The sequence below is a fragment of the Pholcus phalangioides genome, unplaced genomic scaffold, assembly GCF_987345545.1.
Source record: "Pholcus phalangioides strain wild (caught in Gottingen) unplaced genomic scaffold, Ppha-v1.0 ptg000017l_1, whole genome shotgun sequence".
NCBI lineage: Eukaryota > Metazoa > Arthropoda > Arachnida > Araneae > Pholcidae > Pholcus > Pholcus phalangioides.
The window spans coordinates 67,743,300-67,769,288 of NW_028301610.1; the positions used below are offsets into that span (position 1 = coordinate 67,743,300).

Here is a 25,989-nt window from a genome sequence, read left to right on the forward strand (position 1 = left end):
TATTAATGTAATAGACCTCTTGAAGAGATACAAAACCAACTTGTTTATTAAATGCTTTAACCGGATAATTCGAACTGGGCACATAACCCCATTAAAGGAGCATGGTTAGAAGCTCTTTGCAAAAAGGAATCAACAATGTATCCCAAAAAAATTTCATGATCCAGGACCAGAGATGCCGCTGTACTCTGATTTACCTGAGATCCAGGTTATCTGAAAAATCTAGGTCCTTTTTGAGTGAAAGTGGGTCCCTCTCAAAAAAAAATTTATCTTGAAAAAAATTATGCCCCCCCCCCCCATAGTTCACTGGTATCTGTGAATCACGTATAATTAATTTCTAAAAACATGTTCTATCCAAAAAAAAAGGTTCATTTACTTTCATTGTCTACTAGTAGGAAAAGCTTGCAAAGAAGCTCATTCGCGCTGAGAATTTAACGTATGGAATTCCACACACATAATAAATCTAAAACAAATATACAGTTGATCCCGCTTATAACGTTCCGCCCATTTAGAATGTTTTTCCACTTGGTAAAACTTATTTTCATGATCCTAACAATAAGTAATTCCCATTAAGAATTCCCATTTAAAGTGTTTTCCTGTTTACAATGTTTTTATGACTGTTTTTTTTTTTTGAAAAATGTTATAAGCAGGATCCACTTTAATTAACAGTTGGAGGCATATATTGATTCATTAGTAAAAATATAAATCTATAAATTCCCTTCTGATTAACTTTACATTTTGTTAAAAAAAAATCTTAGTATTTTCAATATCTTCTGATGAAATTTGATTATTTCTCTCTCTCTCAGACAAGGGCGTAGCGAGGGGGGGGGGGGACTTGGGTCTGGTCTCTCTCCCCCCCCCAAAATGTGAGAAAATGACCGAAAAAAGGGGAAAAGATGGCCAAATCCATTGTTCTGTCACTTTGGTCCCCCCTCGAAATGAAAGTGTCCCCCCCCCCGAACGAAATTTCTGGCTACGCTCCTGCTCTCAGACACTTATTTTCTGATTCCCTATTCATACTTTGGTTTTCCTGGAAAAATGATTTTATTTTCCCTTCCTGATGGTTCACCACTCTGATCTGTCGTCATTTAACTGCTACATATTTTTATACCTGAATATGGGAGCTATGTCAGATATGTGTTAAACTTAACAGTTCGCTTATATGTTTGTGTGCCCAGCATTCAGCATATTTTGTGTTCAGTAGGTAGTGCCATCTATCTAGCGCCACAACTAGATACGTTCTCAAACGAGGCAAGCACACATTTTGGCACACCCATGCAATGTAGAAGAAGCAGTTATAAAGGGTGAATTTGGTGCCCCCCCCCCTCTAGTCCAGAGCAAAGGACATTAGACCCACCTGTCCCTCCGCCCTCCCAGTTGCAGCCCTCCAAACTGGTAATGCATGCATTTGAAGTTTAATGTATACATATTTTGTGTTGTAGGTCTGTGTAATCGCCGTGGCAACCAGAAGGTTTTTTCAAAGGAACAGCCAAATCAAAATTTGAAAACCTAATAGAAAATTACATTTTTAGGTTAAATTACCATTGCACAATAGTGGGTTCCAAACTGTGATTTTCACCAAAAGCAAAATTTGAGGGTAGGTTATGAGGGGCCTCCCCCCCTCCCCAAGATCAAAAATTAAATATTCTCTATAAAGAGAATTAAAATATTGGAATAAAATAAATTCTTTTTTACTATCTGTTAACTTAAAATTGTTTTCGAGTGTTAGTGACCCAAACTTCCCGTGAAGAATTAGATCCGTGTACCCTTCCAAAAGTTGATTCTGCATACACACCCGTGATTTTCGCGATGCCAAATGGTGACTACCACATAGCAGCTAGACAACAAAACTGTGGATATTCAAGGTTGAGTTTTTACAGATTTTGGTTTTTTTCCCACGATCTCTGGAAAGTCTTACAATTTGAACGGGTGTTCCAATCCTTTAAGAAATGTGGTGCTTGTATTCAAAAAACCTGCATTGCAGCAGCCATAACTGAACCCTATTGAAATACTCTATGTCAGCTGAAGAGGGTGCGACCACCTTTGTCGTAAAAAGAAAAAGACTCAAATACATGAAATAAAATTTTTTCAAATGTTTCGAAGAATTTCGGAAATTGATTTTCTTTTCTCTTTCCGCTTTCTTTCTCCCAAAATTTTCTGCCATCGATATGCCTCCCCAAGGGTGGAATTGACAGGGGGCCATGGCTGTAGTGAGTCTTCTTGGGGCTCTGGTGCAACCTTTTCATCGGGGGACTCCCTTGTAAGGGTCATGCTAAAAAAAGGAGCGGTTTGTCCCATCACCTCTATTCTCATTTTGCAGAATAAGAAACTGTCAAAGATTTTAAGAAATGTACAAAATAAGGGTGAATTTTTTTTGTTGGGGGCCAGCCATTTGGCTCAGGTTTCTGCAGCATTGTCCTGGTTGCCCCAGCCTAGTTAAGAGCCTAGGACAATTATCATCATTTTTAGTTTTTCATGCTATGAATCCATTATACAAGGAATCGTGAAAAGTCGGGCTTCGGGGGCCTGCTAAAGAAGAGCCCAAGCTAGAAGCCCTCCTCCAGTATGTGGGCAGCAATGTCCCTGCTTATAGCCTGCCGAGTACCCGCCCCTGTAAACACGCCACTAGATGCAACGGATGGGCTATAACTAGGAGGGACCATTTTTTTGTCAGGACGGGGGGGGGGGGGGGAGCATTGAAATGCTTTCTGGAGATCGACTGAGATGCTGCAAGATATTTAAAATTTCTAAGAGTGCTGCGAACGTAAACAGGGTATGTAAAACCCCCTCTTTGCAGTCACAAGCAGGACAAAAAGAAATTTGTCCATAAAAAAGAAGTGACAGTAAAAGGAGGAACCCTATTAAAACCTTGAGAATAATTCTTCATTTTGAAATACACAAAATTTTAAACAACATAAGTAAGAAATACTACATACTTTTTAGAAATTCCCCAATTTAATTTACAATGGCACATTGAAAAAATTACTGTAATTTTCAGTAAATAAGTCACATCCTGAAAAATGGCAGGAGAAAAAGTGTTTTTGTGGGAAAATCATCACTTTTTACACGTCACATCTTTGTATAAAGGCCGAAACACACTGCACTGTCGTGACATGATTATTCCGAGTCTAGGTATGGAAAACATATACATGCAATATTTTTGGAGGGGGTTGAACTTACTCTCCAAAATTATTAAGGGCGAGGATCGATCCATTTGGCCAAATACAAGTTGACACCTATGACAGGTTACAAGCACTTCCCTGTGAAAAATCTAGGTCCTCGCAAAAGATCTCAGTCCAAAGGCCCGGTCCAACGATGTGTAAGGATCATTTTAGTTGTGGAGGAAAGAATATGTAATTTTTTCACCCTTCTTCCACTGAAAAAAATTGATTGAAACAGTATTTTTTGTTACCCCCCCCCCCGAATTAGCAGCCCCCTCAAAACTACCGCCTGTGAAAACTACCTTCTCCCCTAGTTCCAGCCCTGGCTACCTAAGTGCTGGAAACAGGGCTGCAACTGGGGGGGGGGGGTGTCAAGTGTCCAGGGTGCAGGACCAGAGGGGGCCGCAAATTTCAAATTTCATCCTTTAACTCCCTTCATCATTACTGGAAATATTTAAAATTTCTAAGAGTGCTGCAGACATAAATAGTTTGGGAACCCCTGATTTGTAAGGAGGAAATTTCATATTCCTAGTATTAGAATGCAATGGTACCCGGCTCAGGGGCTTTGAAATTTTCCATTTATGTCCTATTTTCTTTTTTTTAATGTTATTTTTATTTTACTATTATTTATTTGATTCATTATCATAGGTATCGGAACCTAGGAGCAAAGGATATTTGAGCCCCCACCCCAATAATTTTTCGAAAAACAATGCAATGCATCCTCTGTTTCCTGCGTATGCACTTGATTCCCGTATATACGGGACGGCCAGCAACTTTCAGTGCCCTCCCCCACCCAATGTTAATTTCTTCATGTCGGCACCTCTGTTGTAAAGGCTCAAAAATTTTACGAACCTTCGAACTTGTTAATAAGCTTATTCGTTGTTCACTTTACCTCCTCCCATTTTTTTTTCTTTTTTTCTGTTGCCTCATGTCCCCTTCCCAGAGGGTCACACTCAGCAAAAGAAGAGATGCTCTTAAGTTCATCGACAGTACAAGCGAAGTATTCCTCCCCCCCCCCCCCCCACCGAAGATATCTCCAGAGGTGCCTTCAGGCAGCAACAATTAGCAGCACTCTGGAAGGATGCAATTTTGGATGGATGCTGGGGTGATTGCGAGATAAGACTACTATTGTCACAGAACAAGATTGTCAAAGAACAAGTGGATTGAGATTCTAAAGAAAAGTAAAACAATAAAACTTCAAGCGGATGATTTCTACTATTTACCAAATTTTTTTGTCAAAAACTTTTTTCTGAGCAAAGTGTGAGAAACAAATCCACCAAAATTTTTTAGGGGGCGGAGCCGGCTCTTAAAAAATATTGGGGGACTCTGGCCCATGGGCTGTATACAAGTTTACGCCTATGTAGTCAGATATTTCTGTAGAGCAGTTACTGCGGAATTGCTATTTTGGTAAAACAATTTGAACAAGAAAGCGTGATCTTGTAAACTTATTGTGAGCAACAAACACATTGAGAAAAAAGATCTCCATGAATTTTTCTAGGTTTTGTAACAGCTGCTGCGTGGCATCAAATAAATTTACATGTTTACTACAGGTATTCAAAGTGAAACGTCTTCTGGTGTGACATGTGCAACTAATTTTTTTCCCTCCTGAAACAAATTCCCATCACTTCATGAAGTCCACCAAAAAATTTCACACTTTTCTGAAGACTGGTTTTGTCTGTAGGCTACTTTAAAATAGGGTCTTTCAATTATGAACACCCTGTATTTTAGAACAGCTAGGTAGTTAATCCAGAGTTCTCAAAACGTTTTTGTTCCACATTTTTCCCCCCACAACTCAAGCCAACCAATAGGATCCTATGTTATGCCCATAGCTTCTACCACCCCCAGGGTGTCGATACTGCCCACTTTGGGAAACACTGGTATAAGCCCTTTTTTCCTCAGTGACTTTCTGTTGACGATTTCTTGCTGTGGCTTGTAGGTTTGGTATTTTCATCCCACTAGTGATGGGTTTGGACAGCATAATTTCTAGCAACGGGCGACACTGGTTTCAATAGTTTCTGGGAGGTGGGGGGTTGAGAATTATTGTTCTCATCATCATCTGAAGGTGACTTTTTTTACCACTGGTGTAAGGATGGTCTTCTCTTACATTGTACCATTACTTTTGATTTTTTTTTTTTGTTCGTTTCTTTTATTTAGCTATGTTGTGACACGTCATTCATGAAGGGGGGGGGGGAAGTAATGCACATTTGGAGTTTATGAGGGACACATTAAAGGGGAATCATTTTGTTTAGCATTTTCTCATTTTATTTGGAATTGTTATTTCAAATCAAGATTTATCTATTGAATATTGTTTGACATAGACCAATACAAGATAATGCAGGGGTAAAATTTGACGCAAGTGTTGTTTTTTTACATTATAAATAAAATCAGCAACCACCAGACTTTTGATAATTGTGATAATATTTAAGAAAATGACTTACACAAATACCACAACAGGCCAATTGCCCAATGAGGTGGCTGAAAAAATTATGCCCATAAAAAATATGGATGTCAAATATATCTAAAATACCCAATATAAAAGCATATATCACAAAAAAAAATTAATATATAATATACTTGATTTTTCATAAATTTTTTATTACTTTAAACATAGATCAATCCGGATTCAGTGTAAAACATTGTTTTTGTTATTTTCCATTGTTTACATCCATTAATTTAATGTGACATTGTTTTTTACCACTTTACCCCAATCATTTTTTTTTCACCACGAAGGGATTATATTATAGCTGTTTCAACATGTTCATATAAGAGAAAATATTTATTCAGTTTTTGCTTCATAATGTAATTTCTTTCATCAATGTACACCAATTTCAGCATATTTTTCGAGCAATTGGATCAAAGATATGTCTGTTCAACATTTTACATGAGTTCACATAACAATTTCATGATATTTTTCCAAGTTTATTGTTTTAAATTTCCAGGTTTTATTTACTGTGAATTATGTGATTTTTGTAGATTTTCCTGATGTATTTTGGGCATTAAGTCAATGCTCTGACCAGTATGAACTTTGTTTAAGGAAGCTTCTAATAGGAAGTTGTGAAACTGATGAATTTGTCCAGTTGTTGTTTGAAATGTATCCAAGTCATAATGTATTAACAAATACTATTTTAGTTAATATCTGCTCACATTACATTGATTCACATACATTACTTTAAACCCTTCAGTGTAACAGTCCTACATGATATGTTGCAAATGGAATGTAAGAAGAATACATACTTCCAGTGTTGATATTTGCATAAGTGCATAACATGTTATGACACTGTGAAACTTCTACGTGAGGTGGGGGAGAAAAACTTTTTTAAATTAAACTTCCTTTTTCTCTGCTCGTTTGTACATAGAAAAACTGTACCTGTTGACACTTTTCGAATTATAAAACCATTCTACAATGCAGTTATGATAAAGAATAGAACTACATGTTCTTTTATCCTATTTTCCTTAATGTTAACCATGATTTCATTTTCAGCGAGTTCCTACTGAGGAAAACTTACATTCCATAAAAAAGAAAAGAAATCAAAACAATGTTGAAGGTTTAAAATACAATTCTAGCTCCAAAACATTTTTTAGTATTAGTATTCATTAAACTACTGAAAAGTTTTCAAATATATGTATACACATAATTTACCTGGCAATGTGACAATGTATGGAGCATACTGCGCATGTAGATGGATATTTTCTGAGAATGTTGTGGTATATGGCATGAATATACATGTGCCACAGTTCAGAGGTATACGTGGAATTTCAGGATAATTTGAATCCTTTGAACTGTTGTTGTATTTTACAATATAAGGGAAACTTTTCTTAAGAGAATGAAACGCTTCTGCCTGGTTTTTTCCATCAACATCGCTACAGTCACCATGAGATCCATCATATAGCTTGGCATGATTTGATGTATCTGTCATCTGAATATCTTTCTTATGCTTAGAATTTATTAAAATGACATTGGATTGATGACACTTTCCTTTTTTCTCTTTCCTTTCTTCTTGCTCCTGGACTAACTCTTCTTTTGCCTGCACAAATGTGATGAAGTTTGAATTATGCTGCATTTTTTCTTTCATTAGTTCTGGAAGAAATTTTGAAACTATTTTGGAAGGTTCTTCATCCAGTGAAATTTCAGAAACAATCTCAGATATTGTGCTTAAACTCAAAACATTGCTATTAGTATCACAGACTTTATGACTTTTTCCACTTGGTTGATTTAGCAGTTCTGAAATACAGAAAAAAAAAAAAAAAAGACTATTAGGAGAAGAAACATTCAATACACTACATAATAAAGCACTGTACTGTTGAGAAAAAACTTAATACATGCAGATGAAGCCTGTTTTACAAGCATTTATTCTGTTCCCCCCCCCCTCATTTTTCAATTTCTCAGTGAATATTGTACTTTGAAATATGGAATTTTCTTCGTTGGCCTTAGGACAGACTGGGCTACATATTTTTGTTGAATTTTTAGAGGACATATCCTCATTTTAATAACTATATAACCCCCTCGCCACATGAATGGTGCATCCGAGTTCTATATGCTATTTTGATACTTTTTCTAATTGCAAGTATGCCTCTAGGACAAGGTGTCTACTAAATACCAAAAGCAAAAAATTCTGTGACTTTTCTGTAACCTTTTCTCATTTGCAGGGAGGGCTATGAAAAAATATAAGAGTAAATATAATAAACTATATAAAAAATTAGAAAAGTAGGATGGGGGAGGGTACCCCTCGTACACAAAATAATCATAGCATAATAAAAAAAATCCATAGTAATTTTTTTTTTGAAAAATTAAAAAAAAAAAAAAATTTCTCTAGCACTATTTCAGTACCCTATAAGATTGACTTGAGCCAAAGCAAAATGAGAGAAATGACTTGAATACAAAAATAATGTTTGGCCAAAATAGGGTCTTAGCAACCAGATAATTTTTTTCTGCTCCCCTCACAATATATTGATATTTTTTTTGGGAATCTCCCACAGTCCCGTCTGTCACAACTCTCTTCGACAATACACACAGTAAATTATGAAGATATGTAAGATTTTTAAGAATGACGCTCTTTCGATACCATTTCCAAAAGCAAAATGTGTAAATTACAAGGTCCGATATAAATAATTCAAGGTGGACCAAATGGTTTTACTGCTCTGCCCATCCCTTATAAAATCATTTGTTTATATTTTAGCGGTTAATGCCAGTGTAATCGTTTTTGACAAATGAAGTATTTTCATTTCTAGCTCTTTCTTGAGCATTGTAAATATTGTTTGTGTCCTAAAAATGTCAGCCCTAAAAATAGAGAAGAAAATTGAATGCTATTAGATATCATCAGAGTCACAAAACCTAGAGTAGGTCTATGTACCCAACTGCTTTGTTATGAAAACTGTTGTTTCACCTATACATAAAATGTACACCATAATTTTGAATGATGAATGTTAGTTACTGTCATGTTAGTTACTAAGACCATGATAAGAGTAAATACAAAATTATTTTTTTCAACCAGGCAGAAGTTTTTACGACTACTCTACACGTAGACCTCTCAAACTCAGCAAATAAAAAAGTATTAAACCAACCAAATGGTCCACATACACCCTGCCCCCCACCCCAAATAACCTTAAAAACAATGCAATTAATGAATCTGCCAAAGCCGAAATTGTAATCTACTACATTTGTATTATTTGGCATTATGTCCATGATTTATATCTCAATTAAAATCAGTTATACAAATTTGTTGACAGGATTTTGTAAAAAAAAGTAGGACAAGTGGGACATTTTACCAAAAAGTAGGAAAAGCAGGAGCCCTGCATTCGCCTAAATGAGCCATGCTGGACTCTTTTCTTACAACAGTTGTTCCCAGTTTCATTCCATGTCAAATCACCCAGCCATGACACCCAGTCTCAGCTTTCAATGTTTTTTTTTTTTTTTGCTCTTACCATCTTTATTAACTGCGTGAAATATTATTTGCATATCTCAAAAACTCTTTGAGAAAAAAATGTTGAAATTCATCAAAAAATGATGCAGATGAATTTTCCGAGGCTCAATTTTTAAGCGGCATTGTTTGAGAAAATAAATCATAACTTTTTCAATTTTCAATATATTCAAGTGAAATTTTCACTAAAGTGTTCACAAAAACATACAGAATACGAATAAAAATAATTCATACACTTACACTTCAAATTTACATGCAAAAAAATTAGGTAAACTTTGTTTCTGTGGAATTTTTCATTACAAAAAATACATATTTTAAACATATTTTTAGACCAGAGGCACAGCAGTTACCAAAACAACTTTTATTTTAAATTTCTCCTAAATATATGAAGTAAAAGACTGGAGAAAAAAAATAAAGGTTTTTTGCCAATAATATATTTATTCTGGCTCGCATTCTCGTCTTCGCCGTGATGGGGACCGGACGTGCTTTTACCATGCTCCGCTCACTGACCAATAGCAGCAGTTTTATCCCAAACCACTGCCGAGGGATTACTGAAGGATTATCTGTCATGTCAGTGCGCCATTGTGTCTTTCTTTGTGTTTTTCTTCGTTCTCGTGAGTTTACTTAGCGTGTTTTTCATTTTTCAGTCATATATTCTACTGTTTTTTTTTATATTTCTAGCACATCGTTGGAGTTGGAAAATAAGTGGTTTTTTTTAATATTTTGCTCTCACTTATTTTAATTTTCGTTGTGTGTTTTCGATCGACTTAAATATTTTTCTCGCTCTCATTTCATTTTCATTGTATTTTCGCCAGGTTTGTGTTTCTCCCGCTTCTTGGATATAATTTCGTGGGTTTTTTGACGTTAGTATTAGCAAACAGTGTATACTTTTTCCTGGGTACTCACAATACTTTTTTTCCCATTTGGGACTATTGTTTTAGTGTTAGTGATTAGAGATAGTTAGCTAATTCTAATAAGTATAAATTGTATTTCGTAGCTTGATACTTTTTTTAGAGGGAGTTGTATTCTTTATATACATATATATTTTATTCTTCGTGATTTTGTGTTGAGCATTCTATTTTAAGGAAACATTTTATTTTCTGGATATTAGGCTGAGGTTAACTCTGAAAGAAAAGTCATCTTGTCTCCGCAGGGACTCGAACCCAGGCCCTCTTGCATACTGGGCAAGCATGCTACCATCTACACCACTGGAGGTGCCTGCCTTCCTTCTATTTTACATAATTTTTTCGTACAATCTCTTATGTATATTTCAAATTGTAATGTATTTTACGTTATTTTAATTTCCTGTTTCTCATTTTCCTTTTTTAATTATTATCTGGTTTTAGCAATAGTGTTAGTATGCCTCAACCTCGACTAGTGTTGTGTAGAGCTTGCGACGGGAGGTTCCCTGATCTATACATATACACAAATACAACGCCACAACAGGCAAAATGCCCAACGAGGTGGCTGATAAAAAGATGCCCATAAAATGTATATGGATGTCATATATTTAAAAAAAAAAAAGCAACCCAATTAAAAATGCAATTAACACAAATTATAAACAATATATACACATGATAAAATATTATACACTGCCCCAGTGGTATAGTAGCTGATAGTTTTATAATTGTAAAGGGTGATTGGATAGGGCAAGGTTGGAACTCGAGGTAGAAGCGTTACGGGAAAAAGTTAGTGTTCTAGAGGGCCCGGTTATTATGGAGTCACTTGTCGTAGAGTCACCTGTTGACGAAGAAGCAATCTCCACAAACAACGACAGTTTAGAGGGCAAATGGGTGGTCGTGGGTGAGGTAGAAGGGGATAGTGATAGGGGTTTAATCATTGGCGATTCTATGGTTAGGAAACTTGGGAAAAGTGTGTGTAGGGATTTTCGGGGTTTCGAGCGCTGCTGTCTTCCTGGGGGAGGATTGGCAATGTTTAGGACTTTCTCATTGCCAAAAGTTGCCCTTGCAGGTGATTCTGTGGGTGGGAAGGAATCTGGTAGGAGCAAATATTAGTGCGTCTCTGTCAGAATTCCTGTATTTACTATTATTAGCTAGGGAGGGGATTCAAATGTAGCAGTGATTCCAGTGCTGCGAAGGGGTAGTAGGGGGTATAGGAGTAAGATCCACCAATTCAATATAGGCCTGAAGGACATTTGCTCCACACTTGGGGTCACGTTCTTGGAGCTTTCCGCATTTGCCGACAGTTGGCTTCGTTCGGATGGGATCCGTCTGAATAGGAGGGGGTCTGGGAGGTTTACGATAGTCTTAGGTCAGGTTTTTTACTCCCAGACCACGTAGTCGGGAATGCGGGTTAGTAATGATAATCATAACAGTACTGATTTGGAATTACCCACCTCTGACTTGGATGGCTTCTCGATTGACAATAAATCACCGGGCAAATTAAAATGTGTGTTAATAAATGCCAGGAGCTTGGGTAATAAGAAAGATTTTTTTAGAAACTATGATAGTTGTGGATTCTGTAATGATAGCCATTACAGAATCTTGGGCAAACGATGGGGATGAATCTTTCTTACACATCTCAGTATATGATGCTTTTTTGAGAAATAGATCTGATAGGAAAGGGGATGGAGCGTTGATATACGTGAAATCATGTTTGAAGGCTAAAGAGTGTAACATGAAGAGAATTGATATTGAAACTATATGGTTTGAGCTTCAAAAGACATCATAAACTTATTGTTGGGGTTTGTTAGAATCCACTGAATAGGGATACAAACTACATTGCCAAATTCATGATGAAATTTCCAACATGTGTAAGCGTAAGAGGTTATCATACTAAGAGATTTCAATTACCCAGGTATTGATTGGGAGAACCTTTCATCTAGAGATCAATATGAAAGAGACTTTCTTAAGTTGGTGCTCGAAAATTTTTTGTATCAGCATGTATCACAAGCCACTGGGGGTACTGCTATTTTGGATTTAGTTCTTACTAGTTCTGAGGATCTTGTTGAACATGTTTCGGTGGGGAAAGTTTTCTTCCAGTGATCATCATATCATCAGATTTCACTGTAACTTTTCCTTGGGTAAAATTGATAACAAATGACTGGTTCTTTGTTTTCGGAGAACTAACTTTGATGTTTTGAGAGGAAGGTTAGTGGAAGTTTTGAAGACCGGTTGGAATCAGTAGGAGTGGTATGTCAATGGGAAGAATTTAGTATGAAGCTGTCCTCTTTTTTCACAACGTCATACCCTTTGTTCGAAAAAAGCGTGTTTGTACATCGCACCCTCTATGGTTCACAGGTAGCGTGCGTAACCTTTATCTTGAAAAGAAAAGACCATTCAGAGATTATAAAAGTGGACGAGGTGACCTATCATTGTTTACTGATAAAAGAAAAGCGTTGAAGAAAGTGATAAGGGATAGTAAAAAGGAAGTTGAATCTAGATTGGCAGATAACAATGGCTCTGACACAAAATCATTTTTTAGATACGTCAATAATGGATGTAAGGGGAGAGTTGGCCCCCTCTCGATAGAAATGTCTAGGTTAGAGAGCAATGTAGGCATGTGTAGTGCTTTCAATGACTTTTTCGCGTCGACTTTTAAGGGAGATAATGATATTCAATGTACGGGGTCCCTTTCGAAAATTATTTTGGAGATTATCATCAAAAGGCAGTTTGTGAAGTGGATAGACGAGACATCCATATTTGTTATGGGCATCTTTTTCTCAACCACCTCGTTGGGCATTTTGCCTGTTGTGGCATTGTATTTGTATAACACAAAATTCATTGAAATAAGACTGGATCGCTCCGATTTCAAATCATTCAACTAGATACTGGAGTGAAACCCATCATCCCAGATTCCAATTATTATTTTTTGTTTATTGCTTCTACCATCCTTGTTGACCATGCAAAATTTCATGTACACATTTCAAAAACTTTATGAGAAAAAAAATGTCTTCTAACCCCACGAATGACGTCTCTAAGGCTAACCCCTCGAAAAATTTCTTAACACATAACAACTATTAAACAATAGAGAATTCAGTACATTCCATGTGGTGATTACCCTCTGGGTTACATAAAACAAACAAGTAGACCTAAAAAAACAAGATTCAGCAATCAAACTTGTTGTGTTAAGAACTAAGAAGCAAGAAATAAATCATTACTTTACATTCATTGCAAGAGGAGCAAAAATTCAAATTCAATGATGAAAGAGATTTTCATAAAATAAAGTCTATGACTCACTCAGACTTATTTGAATGCACATATATTCTGGTTCTTGAAAGTGTATTAGTAAATGATAATAAATCAACACCATTGCAGCGCCATGGCTTAGGTTCATTTTAAGGGGGGAAAATTCACACTTTACATTCATTCAAAACATATATTTCCATATACATAGTCTTCTGCCATTCAGATAAATAAGGAGATTTCATAGCATCCTGCAAGTTTCTTGGAATTTTCACATCAACATGATTAGTTTCAGGTTTGGTGAATTTCATTTTCCCTGAAAATTTGTTTTTAACACTGAAATCATTCGCTGAAAACATTTTTTATCAAACCTAACCTTTTTCTCTCACTCTCTCTTTTTCACAATATTTCTTAACATATTTGTGTGAACCGAACCTAATATTTAATCCAGATATTCTGTAATAAATGTTGACACATCATTCATCAGGTCGAGAGAGGAACATGTCCAATTAACATCACTACGAAGGGTAATTTCAGATGTAGCTGAAATTTGAATTTACAATCTATCCACCCACTTTGAAATTCAAATTTGTGAATCATCATCCAATCACAAAATTTGAATTTGAGATTCATCTTTTGACCTTGAAATTCATGTTTTCAATTCATCTGTTGATTATGAAGTTTGAATTTGGCTCATCTACCAATTTTGAACTTTTAGATCTTTCTTTGGTCGATGATAAAATTTCAAAATTTTCATCTGTGGAACCGGAATAATATTGATCATGGGAAAAATTCATTTTGAAGTGATAATAACTTTCTCTGTTACAATCTAGATCCAGTATCATTCCCACACTAGTAATACTTTCATCAAAACAAACATTTGATGTTACAACAAATTGATGGATTTAGCATCCAAATCCTATATCCTTGCATTCGTGAGACATATCCAACCATAACACAAACTTTCCTTTTTGAATAGAATTTCCTCTGTTTTTGTTTTGGGATACCATAAAGGCTTTATACCAGAATACTTTGAAATGCTTGACTGAAGGTTTATTTCCACAGTACAGTTCAAATCACATTTTATTCTGATCTTTCAGGCAAATCCTGTTCTTTCTTTCATAGGTGGAATAAAGTGACACTTCTGCCCAAAACGGTTATTGCTTGTGTGTAGAAAGAAAAATGATATGTTAACGACTCGATGATATGTTAATCAAACCTATGCATAGAGGAAAAACTATGTCATTATAGTGAATGTTTGTTTTCAATGTGAAGAAAGGAAAAAGGGGGTGTTTTGTTTTTGAATGTTTTCCCTTCCCTTTTTTCCCCGCACACACGAGGCAGTCATCCCAATATGCATATCGGCGGTGTGCTCCCACCTTTATAAGAGCGTGGCTATAAATAAACTGGTTCATCGCAGTCAATGGCCCTGCATAATTCAATCAAATTGGAAACTGATTGGTTTTTCTCTGCATGTGTCTCATTACGCATATATGTAGGTCATTATGCTTTTTTTTAGTGCTTGCCGGTTATTTGGGATGTTTGTTTTTGATGATTGCTTAAGTTGCAACTAACATATTGCATTATTTCTATGATTTCATTCAACTAACTTTTTTGAGATGCAGCCTCATAGGAATAAAATTAATATTCCGATAAACTTTGTTTTTTCTTCAGCTCAGTTCAGCACACTTTGACTTAGCACACTTTGACTTAGCACACTTTGACCCAACACTATTTGTGCAGGATGTTAATTTCGGCTCAGCACGGTGCAATAGGCACAGAGTTCCCACCCTGTTCCATCTCAAGGTAAAAATTACTACGTCATGAAAAGAATTTCACTGTAAAAAAATGTGCATATTCAAACATTAAAATTACCTCAGTCATAACATATCATGATGGCCAGAATATGAGACAAATCGGCAGCGATTGCCCAGCATGTAATCACCGGGAGAACAAAAGGAAATATTCATATACATTCTTGTCCATAAATTAAGGATAATTCAGAATCACATGGAAATCAAAATCTAAAGTAAAAATTTCACCTGTAGAATTATCACACACATCTGCAAGAATGATATGCAAATTTCAGGAAGCCACCAGATGATGCCGATAGTACGTCACAATGACGAGAGTGTAAGAGGGAGGTATATAAGGAATGGTGGCAAAGAAGTAAAATTGTTCACAAGAGTTCTGTAAGGCGCTCAGTCAGTGCCATAAGCGAATAGTTATGACACAGAGGACGCATGTGGATGATTTTTTACGTGGTACAATTATCAGCCGCCTGGAATGTGGGCGTACTCAGATGGAAATATCCGAGGAGCTCGGAATTGCCCAAAGTGGAATCTCTAGGCTTTGGCAACGATTCCAAGATAACGGAAATGTGATTAGACGTTACATTACAGGTCGCACACGAGTTACAACGCCGAATGAAGACCGGTATTTGGCAGTAACTTCCAAAAGAAGCAGACCGAGCACAGCATCCGACCTGTCTCGTCAGCTATCTGCAGCCACAGGTACCACAGTTTCAAGGCAAACCGTGTACAGACGTTTGGGAGATATTGGTCTATATGCTCGCAGGCCTGTCAGGTGTGTTCCGCTCACGCAACTCACTGTCTGCAGCGATTAGCCTGGAGTAGAGAACATGCAATGTGGACATCGTCACAGTGGGCTTGTGTGATGTTTTCCGACGAGTCCAGGTTTAGCTTGCAGTCTCATTCACGGCGGACTTTCATATGGAGAATGCCAGTTACCCGTTACCACCAAGACAACATCATTGAACGACACTGTTACAGTGGTGCAGCATTGCTTGTTTGAGGTGGAATTATACTGGGCTCCAGAACAGATCTGCATGTTCAAACCGGAACCATAAAAGCCCAAATTTATCGGGACATCATTCTGGAACAACATGTACGTTTGTTTAGGGGTGCCATGGGCGCAGAATTTGTGTTTATGGATGACAACGCCCGTCCTCACCAAGCAAACATCGTAAACGAATGCCTTGAATCTGAGGATATAACCCGTATGGAATGGCCAGCATTCTCACCTGACTTGAATCCGATAGAGCATGTGTGGGACATGCTTGGCCAACGAGTTGCAGCCTGTCAACCACCTCCTACATGTGTATAGGAAATTCGGAGAGCATTGCTTGCTGAGTGGAGTGATCTTCCCCAAGATCAGATCGACAATTTGATACTCAGCATGCCTAGGCGTTGTACGGACTGTATTTCATCGTATGGGAGACATACAATGTATTAACCATCATATCAACCATGTAATAGTAAGTTTTTGTAAAGGAGATATTTTTTACAATTGCTCCAGAGAGCAAAAATCATAGTTTTTATGAATGGTATCATACATACACCATCGTTTTTTTTCTTTATCTTTTGTTTAATAAATGGACTTTATGAATAAGTAACGTTTGTTTTGTTTCTGAACCTTTATTTGCCGGAGCTGGCATTATCCTTAATTTATGGACATGAGAGTATTTAATCATAAATTGCATATTATTTCAGAAAATATAGACTATTTCTGACTTTTCCGGCTGGGAGTCCATGAGTTACGATATATGTGGCACAACTGCTTTCTCGTTGTTCATATGCAATTTTGTCTAGAGTGCTGCCATAGTACAACACTTTTTCCCCTGTGACCAAGTCCTTCAACATCTTTGGATGGACAATTGTCCTTTTGGGTTGCTCACTTGACAGTCCCTTTCAGAGGGTATGGAACCATTGGATCCACAGTTGTCCTTTCTGCAGGTGTGACATATTCAGTAATATCAGTTTCCAGAATAGCTGATTTTTCTGCAGGCACCATCGGTTCACCCAGTGGATTCTCAATCAAAGGTTCCATTGCAGATGCATGCTGCCTCATCTGATCTACATGTGTCAACTCTCTCTCTCTCTTACCAGGTTATCATCCTTGGTAACTGCACAATATGACACTGAAGACCCCTTGGTTCTGACACCGTTGCAGGAACCAACTTTGGATTCTTTCATAATTTATAATGAACTGGTTCATTTGTAATAAAGACTCGTGAAAAACTATTTTATCCGAGGTGAGGCTGGTTAAAGGACACGCCATATTATCATATACCATATATTAACGAAAACATGAGAACAATCTTGATTTATAATTAATGTATAGAATATAGACAAAGACACAATGCAGCAACCAGCAATGTGACCGGGATTGATACAGGACGTAAACACATACATGGACGGTCTTGACCACTGTCTTTATATCTTGTTGCCAGATACAACAGTTCTCCCACGCTTAATTGAAAAGTTAATCTGTTACATACTCTTGCAGGTATGAGGGAGATCTGTGTTGCCTTGTTGACCTACGAAGCTGGGTTGGTCTGTAACTGGTACATGCTGGCTGTTTCTTGGTTGCGGTTGAATATCTGAATTCTGGGAGTCATCAGGTTGTTGCTGATACATTCCTGGACAATAAAAGTCTTGCCATCTGGGTTGTTGTTGAATCTGTTCATCAGAATCATCACTATCATTAAATTTGGTAGTTGGTAAGAATGAGACTGACTTTTTCGGAACCTCTGTTCTTCTCAGTTGATCAATATGTCTTTTGAAAGAATAACCATCATCCAACTTCACTTGATAGTGAAGCTTTCCAAATTTCTGAATGACGGTACCAAGTTTCCATACAGTTCGATTGTTGATATAACATCAGGCTTGTATTCTGTCTCCCACACTTAATTGTCTGGACTTGATTAAGAACACTGAACACACAATGTGTTTCCTGGGTCGAAAAGCATCGAATTGAATACGGATATTACGTTGCAAATACATTTCAGCCGGAGTTTTACCATTTGCCAATGGAGTGGCGCGATATCGAAAAACTATTTCTCTCACTTTCGCATGCATTGAATTTTGGCTCATTAGACATTGCTTTCAATCGATTTTTCAATGTCTGTACATTTTGCTCGGCCAAGCTATTAGTAGCAGGATGTCCAGGTGCAATAAGCTTCTGAAAGATTCCATTTTTAGCACAATAAGATTTGAACTGGTCACTGACGCAGGGGTCAGCACGGATCATGGCCTCAAAATTAGTGAAAATAGTGACCAAAATGTTTGAAAAAGTGACCAAATAGTGACCGAAATGTTTAAAAGTGACCAAATAGTGACCAAAGTATTTTTAGATTGAGAGACCAAATGGACAATGAATTTTTATTACCAAATTGAATGAATTGAAATTGAATTTAGTTTTAACTTTGCATTTCAATAGAACTCATTGAAATTGACTTTTTTTACATAATAGATAGAAATAATTAAATCAAACTCAAACGCATTCTGCTAACCAGAAAAGTTTTGAATAACTTATCAAATTTATCAACAACTATGTGTGAGAGAATAACTACATTACATCCTTTTTAAGTAACAGCAGCAATGCCTTCCCCCATGTTGCTTTCCACAACACATCTTAAAATCAATTTAAGCAGGAAAAACTTCAAAACGGGAAACATTTTTCCCATTCAAAGAAGGGAAAAAAATGAAATAACACAAAATTTGATGAGAGAATTTGTCCCATCTACATTCCAGTGGATTTTTCATTCATGTTATGCTATGAATGACAGTATACAAAATGTATTCAAACTTTTTTTAACTAGTACAAATTTGATTTACATACCTAGGTTTGTATAATACGTTCCAACAAATTTCAAGAAATTTACTTAATGATTAAAAACCATAAAATTAAATTTTTAACATTTTAAATTATTAAATTAAAAAATTACTTAAATTACTGAATTATAAATTATTTAAATTATTAAATTGAATAAAATATTTAAATTATTAAATTGAATAAAATATTTAAATTATTAAATTGAATAAAATATTTAAATTATTAAATTGAATAAAGTATTCAAATTATTAAATTAACTAAATTATTTTAATTATTATATGTTGAGGGAGGGGCAATCCACCCTCCCCCTAGCGTCAATGGCAGAGCCTACTGATGTATACATATATATGATGTATATCAATTGTCATCGTGCCACACCCCTAAGACCTTAAAGTATCTCCACCTATGGCTGGACTGGGAAAAGTGGGCGAGTACTATTTTACAGGCGGGGGCACCAAAATAATACTGTCCTTGGGTGAGGGAAAAAATAAACCAGTTTTGAAATTTGTAAAAATATATATATTTTCCCTTTTTTTACACACAAAATACACCCCTGCAAAAAAAACAAACACATTTACTCCTTTACCCAGAAACACAGGGGTGGGAAGTGACAAAGTCCATTTCGGAGCAGCTTTGAAGCAGCAAAATTCAGGATTCTGAGCAGTTTTGGAGCAGCAAATTCAGGATTTGGAACAGCAAAATATAGGATTCGGATCAGTTCTGGAGCAGCAAAATATAGGATTTGGAGCAGATATTTATTGGAGCAGGGAAATTAACAAGAATATTTTCGTTAACCCTCATCCCTTTTCAAAATAAAACTGCACTGTCTTTTGTTATCAAAAATCTTTTCATCAGCTTGTTTTTTGTTTTTGGTGTTTCAGGCTTTTGACACCTTGTTTGAAAGAGAGGCTGTCATAAAATTTTTCACACCAGTCTATTTAAGATGATTTTTGCTTACTGAGGGCACTATTTGCTGTCTTGAACAGCAGCACTTCAAATGAGCAAAAAATTTTCTATAAGTTTTTTATACTCGGAAAGAAATTGTTGCAAAATGGGGGAGAATTTCGGAAGAATCTTTTTTTTTTTTTTGAAGCCGAGCACAACTCAGGTCTATCGCCATGGGCAATTTACTACCTAGTGAGTTGTGCCGGAAGTGTAAGTATGTGTACCTAACAGTCTGAGTGCGTATTTAGTGTTGTGTATGATTTTTTAGTGCTGCCATCTATATCTCAGAAGTGAAGTGAGTGTAGTGTAATGACTGAATATTTATACTGATTGTAGGACTGTCGGTCTCTGTGGCGAGACCTTTTAACGGGGAGATCGGCTCGCATTTGCGCCTTGAAGTTGGGAACCACAGAAAACCAACTTCAGCCGACCACCACTGTGGTGATGATGGGGCTCGAACCCGGGTCCCCGCGATGCGAGTCCGTCATTATGACCACTCGACCACCACAGCGGCGCACTTTAAAGCTGAAAGACCATTGCAAACTATCTTCAGTTGCACAATCACGGATATTATCGGGGTTTCACGATGGAAAGGCCGATAGTTTAAATAAGGCGTACAGTGGAATAAAACACGCTCTTAGAAAGAATCGTTTCACGGTAAGCAGGAACAAAAATTTTTTGGCGTCCTTTAAGAAATTCTGGACATACGAAGCAAAATTAGCTATTTGGCGCATAAAAATACGAAAACACTATTGGAGCAGGATGGCGCAAGATGTTAATTTTGGCGCGGTGTTCCTACCCCTGGAAACAGTATAATTTTGGCCTCCCCCCCCCCCCGTAATTTTTAACAGAAAAAAAGACTCAGCGGCCTTCCCCGGTAAATTTCCCATGACCCTTGTAAGCACCAACGTGGCGACATTTTTTCGAGCCAAGGAATCGCCGTTTTGCGGTAGTCAATTCAAGATGGCTGACAAAGGGCACATAAAAAATTACAAAAAAAATATATAATTTATAATATGAATTAACCTAATATGCGAAAATCGATAGAAATATATCGGAAAAATACGGAAAATTAGGATGAAATGAACACAAAAATCGAATCAACAACATACGGGGTTTATAAATGCGGTGGATACAGAGTTTATGGATGCTGCTGTCAGGGCTACCTATTTTAGCGCGAAAACAAGTCGCCACGTTAGCGCCGACTCCTCCCGTAACTTTCAACGAACAAAAATAGTGAATTCGCCCCCATCCGGGACACCCGATTTACCATGGCCGTAATACAATTGTTTTTTCTGGAGGGGAAACGTAATTTTACTGCCCCTTGACTGTGAAATTCGATAATTTTGCAAAGGAATTTTTATTGCCTTTTCTTAAATATACCATTCCATCAAAAACGCCGTCCAAGGCATTGCCCCCCCCCCCGCTTTTGGATCTGATCACGGTATGTAGCAATCCGGGTCGCAAGTACGAACGAAAATTTACTATCGCTCGGGGCCGGTATCCACTCTTTTTAACAGAAAATGAGTAAACTCGGCACCTTTCCTCGTTCAACACCCGTGGAACCAGACCCCCGCCCTCTCCTATTGCGGTCATAACAGACTCGAGACAAACGTTTTAATAACTTCCGAGGTCTAAAAAGTAAGATTTTATTACACATCAAGAATGGCGCGCAAGATGTCGATATTTGTTGGGGGGGGGGGGGCAGAGCGTACCGACTGAGCTGAAGAAAAACAATGATCAGAAGTTCATTTTGAACTCTTTTTCCATAAAAGTTGCAAAAACAAAAAACAAGATCATTTTCGTTCATCAAAAATACGGCCGGCAATCAAAAGGGAGAAACAAATCGAATCCCGACATACATCCATGCGGAAAAAACAGACACCTCACCTATAGAGAAAAAACCAGTCTATATATCCGTGCTCCCGTGAGGGTACGCCGCCGCCGATTTGCATACAGCGTCGGAACAACCGGTTCCCGCACGTGCATGGAGAGAGAAAAAAAAGGAAAACAATCCAACAATCAGTATGAAGATGCTCTAAATTAAGTTACGGCCCGGGCATAAAAAAAATTAATATTAGGCCCTTTAAATTAGGAAAAAAATGTGAAGTAGGGGCCAAAGGCGCGCTCGGTGTGCCCATCGTTAAATCCGCCTCCAGTTACGGCTCGCATGCACGTTAACTGAGTTTTTATCAGCCTGATGACAAATTTTCATCTGATTTGGAAACCCTTGTGTTGAACTAAATGTTGAATTGCAGGATTCTGTGATCTTTTCATAAATAGTTCTCCTTTCGATCAAATTTGGGGGGTACGGTTTCTTGCTGAGATTTAAATCCAGTTAGAGAAATAGTACGAATTTTATTTGTCGATAGATCGCGATTTTCAATCGGATGATTTTTTTTTTGTTCTAAGTAAATTCAAAATACATGCGAGCTTCTTTAACCTTGGCCAGCTACAAGAGTATTCTCCAAAGCGTATTAATACGCTTAATACGTATTAATAATACGCGCTTTGGTATTCTTCCGCTGCGCGTAAGTTAGCTTCTGCACGGGCTCTCTAATCGTCATTTCAAATAACATTTAAAAAAATTAACAAAAGTAACGATCGAACAAACAACAAATGTAACTTGCTCGATGGTCCAAGTAAGGAATTCGGCCCTTAGGACAAACTTTTTAAAACAAATAAAATAAAGGATCAATTTTAAAATAAGATGAAAATGAAAGAACGAGTGAGCACGTGGGGAAATAAGAAAGAATGGTAGTATAGGGGGGGAAAAAATTCTTTGTTGTAAGTACACCATTTATGCTAGTTTTTTTTCCGACCGGCTTTTCCATAAAATGACGATTCTTTAACCAAGGAGCTTTCTTTTTCCAAGCGCCTTGAAATCAAGTTATGCTGACGTCACACGGTATGCTCCCGGGAAGATAAGATGCCTTCGATCGTAGTTCAATGAAGGGAGGGAGAAAATTAGCGATATTGAACAGGTAAAGTTCCTCCTTGAAGAAAAGAAAAACACTGACAGCAGAAAAGCGCGCGAGACCGAGGTTTTTTTGCTAAAAAAGTGGAAAAAGTGACCTGGGCCTGAAAATACGTAATAAAAGTGACCAGTTTCTAAAAAAGTGACTTTTAGTGAAAAAAGTGACCCGTGCCGAGCCCTGCTGACGAAAATTGTTGCGTTGTCTGGAACAATTGTGTGTGGGTACCCGTGCACAGAAAAAATGCCAGATAACATTTCAAGGTTTCAGGATGCAGAAGGTGCATTTCGACATATTTTTATTTCGGCCCATTTGGATTTTTCGTCAATAACGATCAAGAAAAAATTGTTCTGGAAAGGCCCAGCGTAATCGATGTGGACGCGGTCCAAATTTTCCTTTGGTTCGTCCCAAGGATGGACTGGCACTTTTGAAGGATTTGTCTTGATTTGTACACACTGTTCGCATGATCTGGATAAATATTCAATATCTTTGTCGATTCCTTTCCAATAAATGTATCTTCGAGAAATTTGTTTCATTTTTGTGATGCCAATGTGTGTTCGATGCGGTTCATTTAAAACAGATTTCTGTAGTATTTCGGAATTACTAATCTCTGTCCTTTGAATAGGATTCTGTCTTCTAAGGTGTATTCATAAGAAAGTTCAGGATCTTGTTGAATTTTCTGTTTGATTTTTGATAAATTTTCATCAGAGTCAGTTGCTTTTTTGATCGAGTCGGCATTCAATACTTCTGTCGATATTTGCAAAGCAATATCCGTATTCAATTCGATGCTTTTCGACCCAGGAAACACGTTAAGAACACTGAACACACAATCAAGTCCAGACAATTAAGTGTGGGAGACAGAATACAAGCCCGATGTTATATCAACAATCAAATTTTATGGAAACTTGGTACCGTCATTCAGAAATTTGGATATTTAGAAATAATGTTATCCAGGCAGTTGGTTTGTTGAACTTGTAATGTTCCCAAATCAGCTGGTTTTTGAGAGTCGATATTTTCTAGGCTTATTTTTAAATGCCTTATCCAAACACGTCCTGATAATGCATCATCCTCTGGAACAATGTAGAGTTCTTCACGGGATGTTTTCCCTTGGTACTCCACATTCACATCCCCTTTCCCATCTGGCAGGAACACATCACTAGTGTATGATCGGAAAGTAACAGTTGAATTTTAAAGCTGTGTTCGAATGTTCAGCTTATGGAATGCATCGCGTGGAATAAATGTAAATCCTGCACCAGAGTCCACTTCGAATCTTACCTCTCGACCTTCAATGTTGATCATGATGAAATATTTGTCGATATCCTTTGGTCGCTCGTGGTGTTGAAATATGTCGATAATTTGTTGCACACCATAACAACGAAAAGCTTCGGCGTTGGACACATGGTTAGTTGATTTGAATTCTGATGGATTTTCGCTCTGTTCATATAGCAGTGTCTTAATGCATGCTTTTCTGAGGTGTCCCGTTTTCTTGCAAGCACTGCACTTCAGAGATTTTGGATTCATTTTGCAATCATTTGCAATGTGATTATCACGACCACAACGAATACAAAGATTATGTATACCCAATCTTACAAAGTCTATTCTGGAACTGGATTTGGAACGCTGACGCTTCTTGCTTCTTGGATAAGATACAGCTGTGTTTTGCGAGGTACTCGAGTCACATTTTGCTGGTCTGGATTTCACAACTTTGTTGATTTCATCAAAAGGTGCACTTGTTGATTTCCTTGAAAGTTCGTGACAGTCGATTTTTGATGCTTCAAGAGCTATTGCTCTCTTCAAGATGTCATCGAATTCAAGAATTTATGACTGTAAAAGTTGCTCACGTATAGAGTTGTCCCAAATTCCACGAACAAACTGCGCATGTAGAAATATATCCGCTATAGACGTTTTGCATTTGCAAGGTGACACGAACTCACAGTTGATGTTCTGTCGCAGAGTTGCTACATAATCTGCGATTGTTTGATTTTCCGTCTGATAGGTAGACAAAAATTGATGTTGTGCCACTACTATGTTCTTCTTCAGACACAGATGGACTTCGAATGTTTTGATGAGTTCGTCATATATGAGCTCGTTCGGTAGGCGTGGCGAAACCAATGCTGCTAAAGTATTATAATTAGAGACACCTACAGAGTTCAGAAGTATTTGAGCACACAATTTTTTATTGGATGACACGTTTTTCATATCAAGAAAATTTTTGAAGTGCTGAATATACATTATGAAAGATTCTTTCTTTGGATCGAAAGTATCGAATGTTTGAACCATGGCCAGTTGCTTTAACTGCATCTGGGTCGATAAAAATGCTTCGAATAATTCACGTTGTTGAGTTTGAAACGCACCCAAAAATTTGTCGAATTGTTCAGGTGGTTCGATAACAAAGAGAAAGCGGCTTACCGGCACTGAAGTTTCTTTATCTCGTCGCAAATTATTTTATCCGAGGTGAGGCTGATTAAAGGACACGCCATATTATCATACACCATTTATTAACGAAAACATAATGAGAACAATCTTGATTAATAATTAATGTATAGAATATAGACAAACACCCAACGCAGCAACCGGCAATGAGACCGGGATTGATACAGGACGTAAACACATACATGGACGGTCTTGACCACTGTCTTTATATCTTGTTGCCAGATACAACAAAAACAATGGTTTTTTTTTTGGAGCACCGATTTTCTGTTACTCTTTCAATTCAGAAGTCGGATATGGATTTAAGTTGTTGTTTAAAAGAATCGCCTTCCCATGAGTAACTCAGCAGGACTTGCACATTGCATTTGAAGCAACAAGCCCGTTTATTTTTTCCCCCACTCACACTGCATTGAAAGGAGTCTTTAATGGCCTGTACAGTCTACTCAGCCTGCCTGACCATACTAAAAGGCTTTCTGGATAAAATCAACACTTACCTTATGGTATTTTGCTCTAAGAAAAGCATATACTCTGAAGAAAGGAATTGGCCTCTATTGTAAGACACAACAACATCTGGAGTAATGTGAGTTACAAAGAACATCAATGGTTGCGACAGCACATGTGGAATGTACATGACCCCATAGACATGACTTCCCACCCACATAGAAAATACTTGCCTATGATGTATTGAACGATGTACCTTGAAATGAACCTGCAAAGTCCACGTGCAAATGAAGCCATTGTTTGGAAACTTCTATGGGTGTACAGGATTCTTGTTGAGAAG

At 37.2% G+C, this 25,989-nt stretch overlaps 1 protein-coding gene across 2 annotated transcripts in view; it reads right to left on the minus strand.

Moving 5' to 3' along the window:
• The window catches only part of LOC149074672 (uncharacterized), a 363,805-nt gene that overhangs the window by 170,799 nt on the left and 167,017 nt on the right, over positions 1-25,989 (minus strand). For both annotated transcript variants that reach the window (XM_089247127.1, XM_089247128.1), the window contains exon 13: positions 6,799-7,380. In XM_089247127.1, the coding sequence (XP_089103253.1) occupies positions 6,799-7,380 (582 nt within the window). The remainder of the gene's footprint in view (positions 1-6,798; positions 7,381-25,989) is intronic.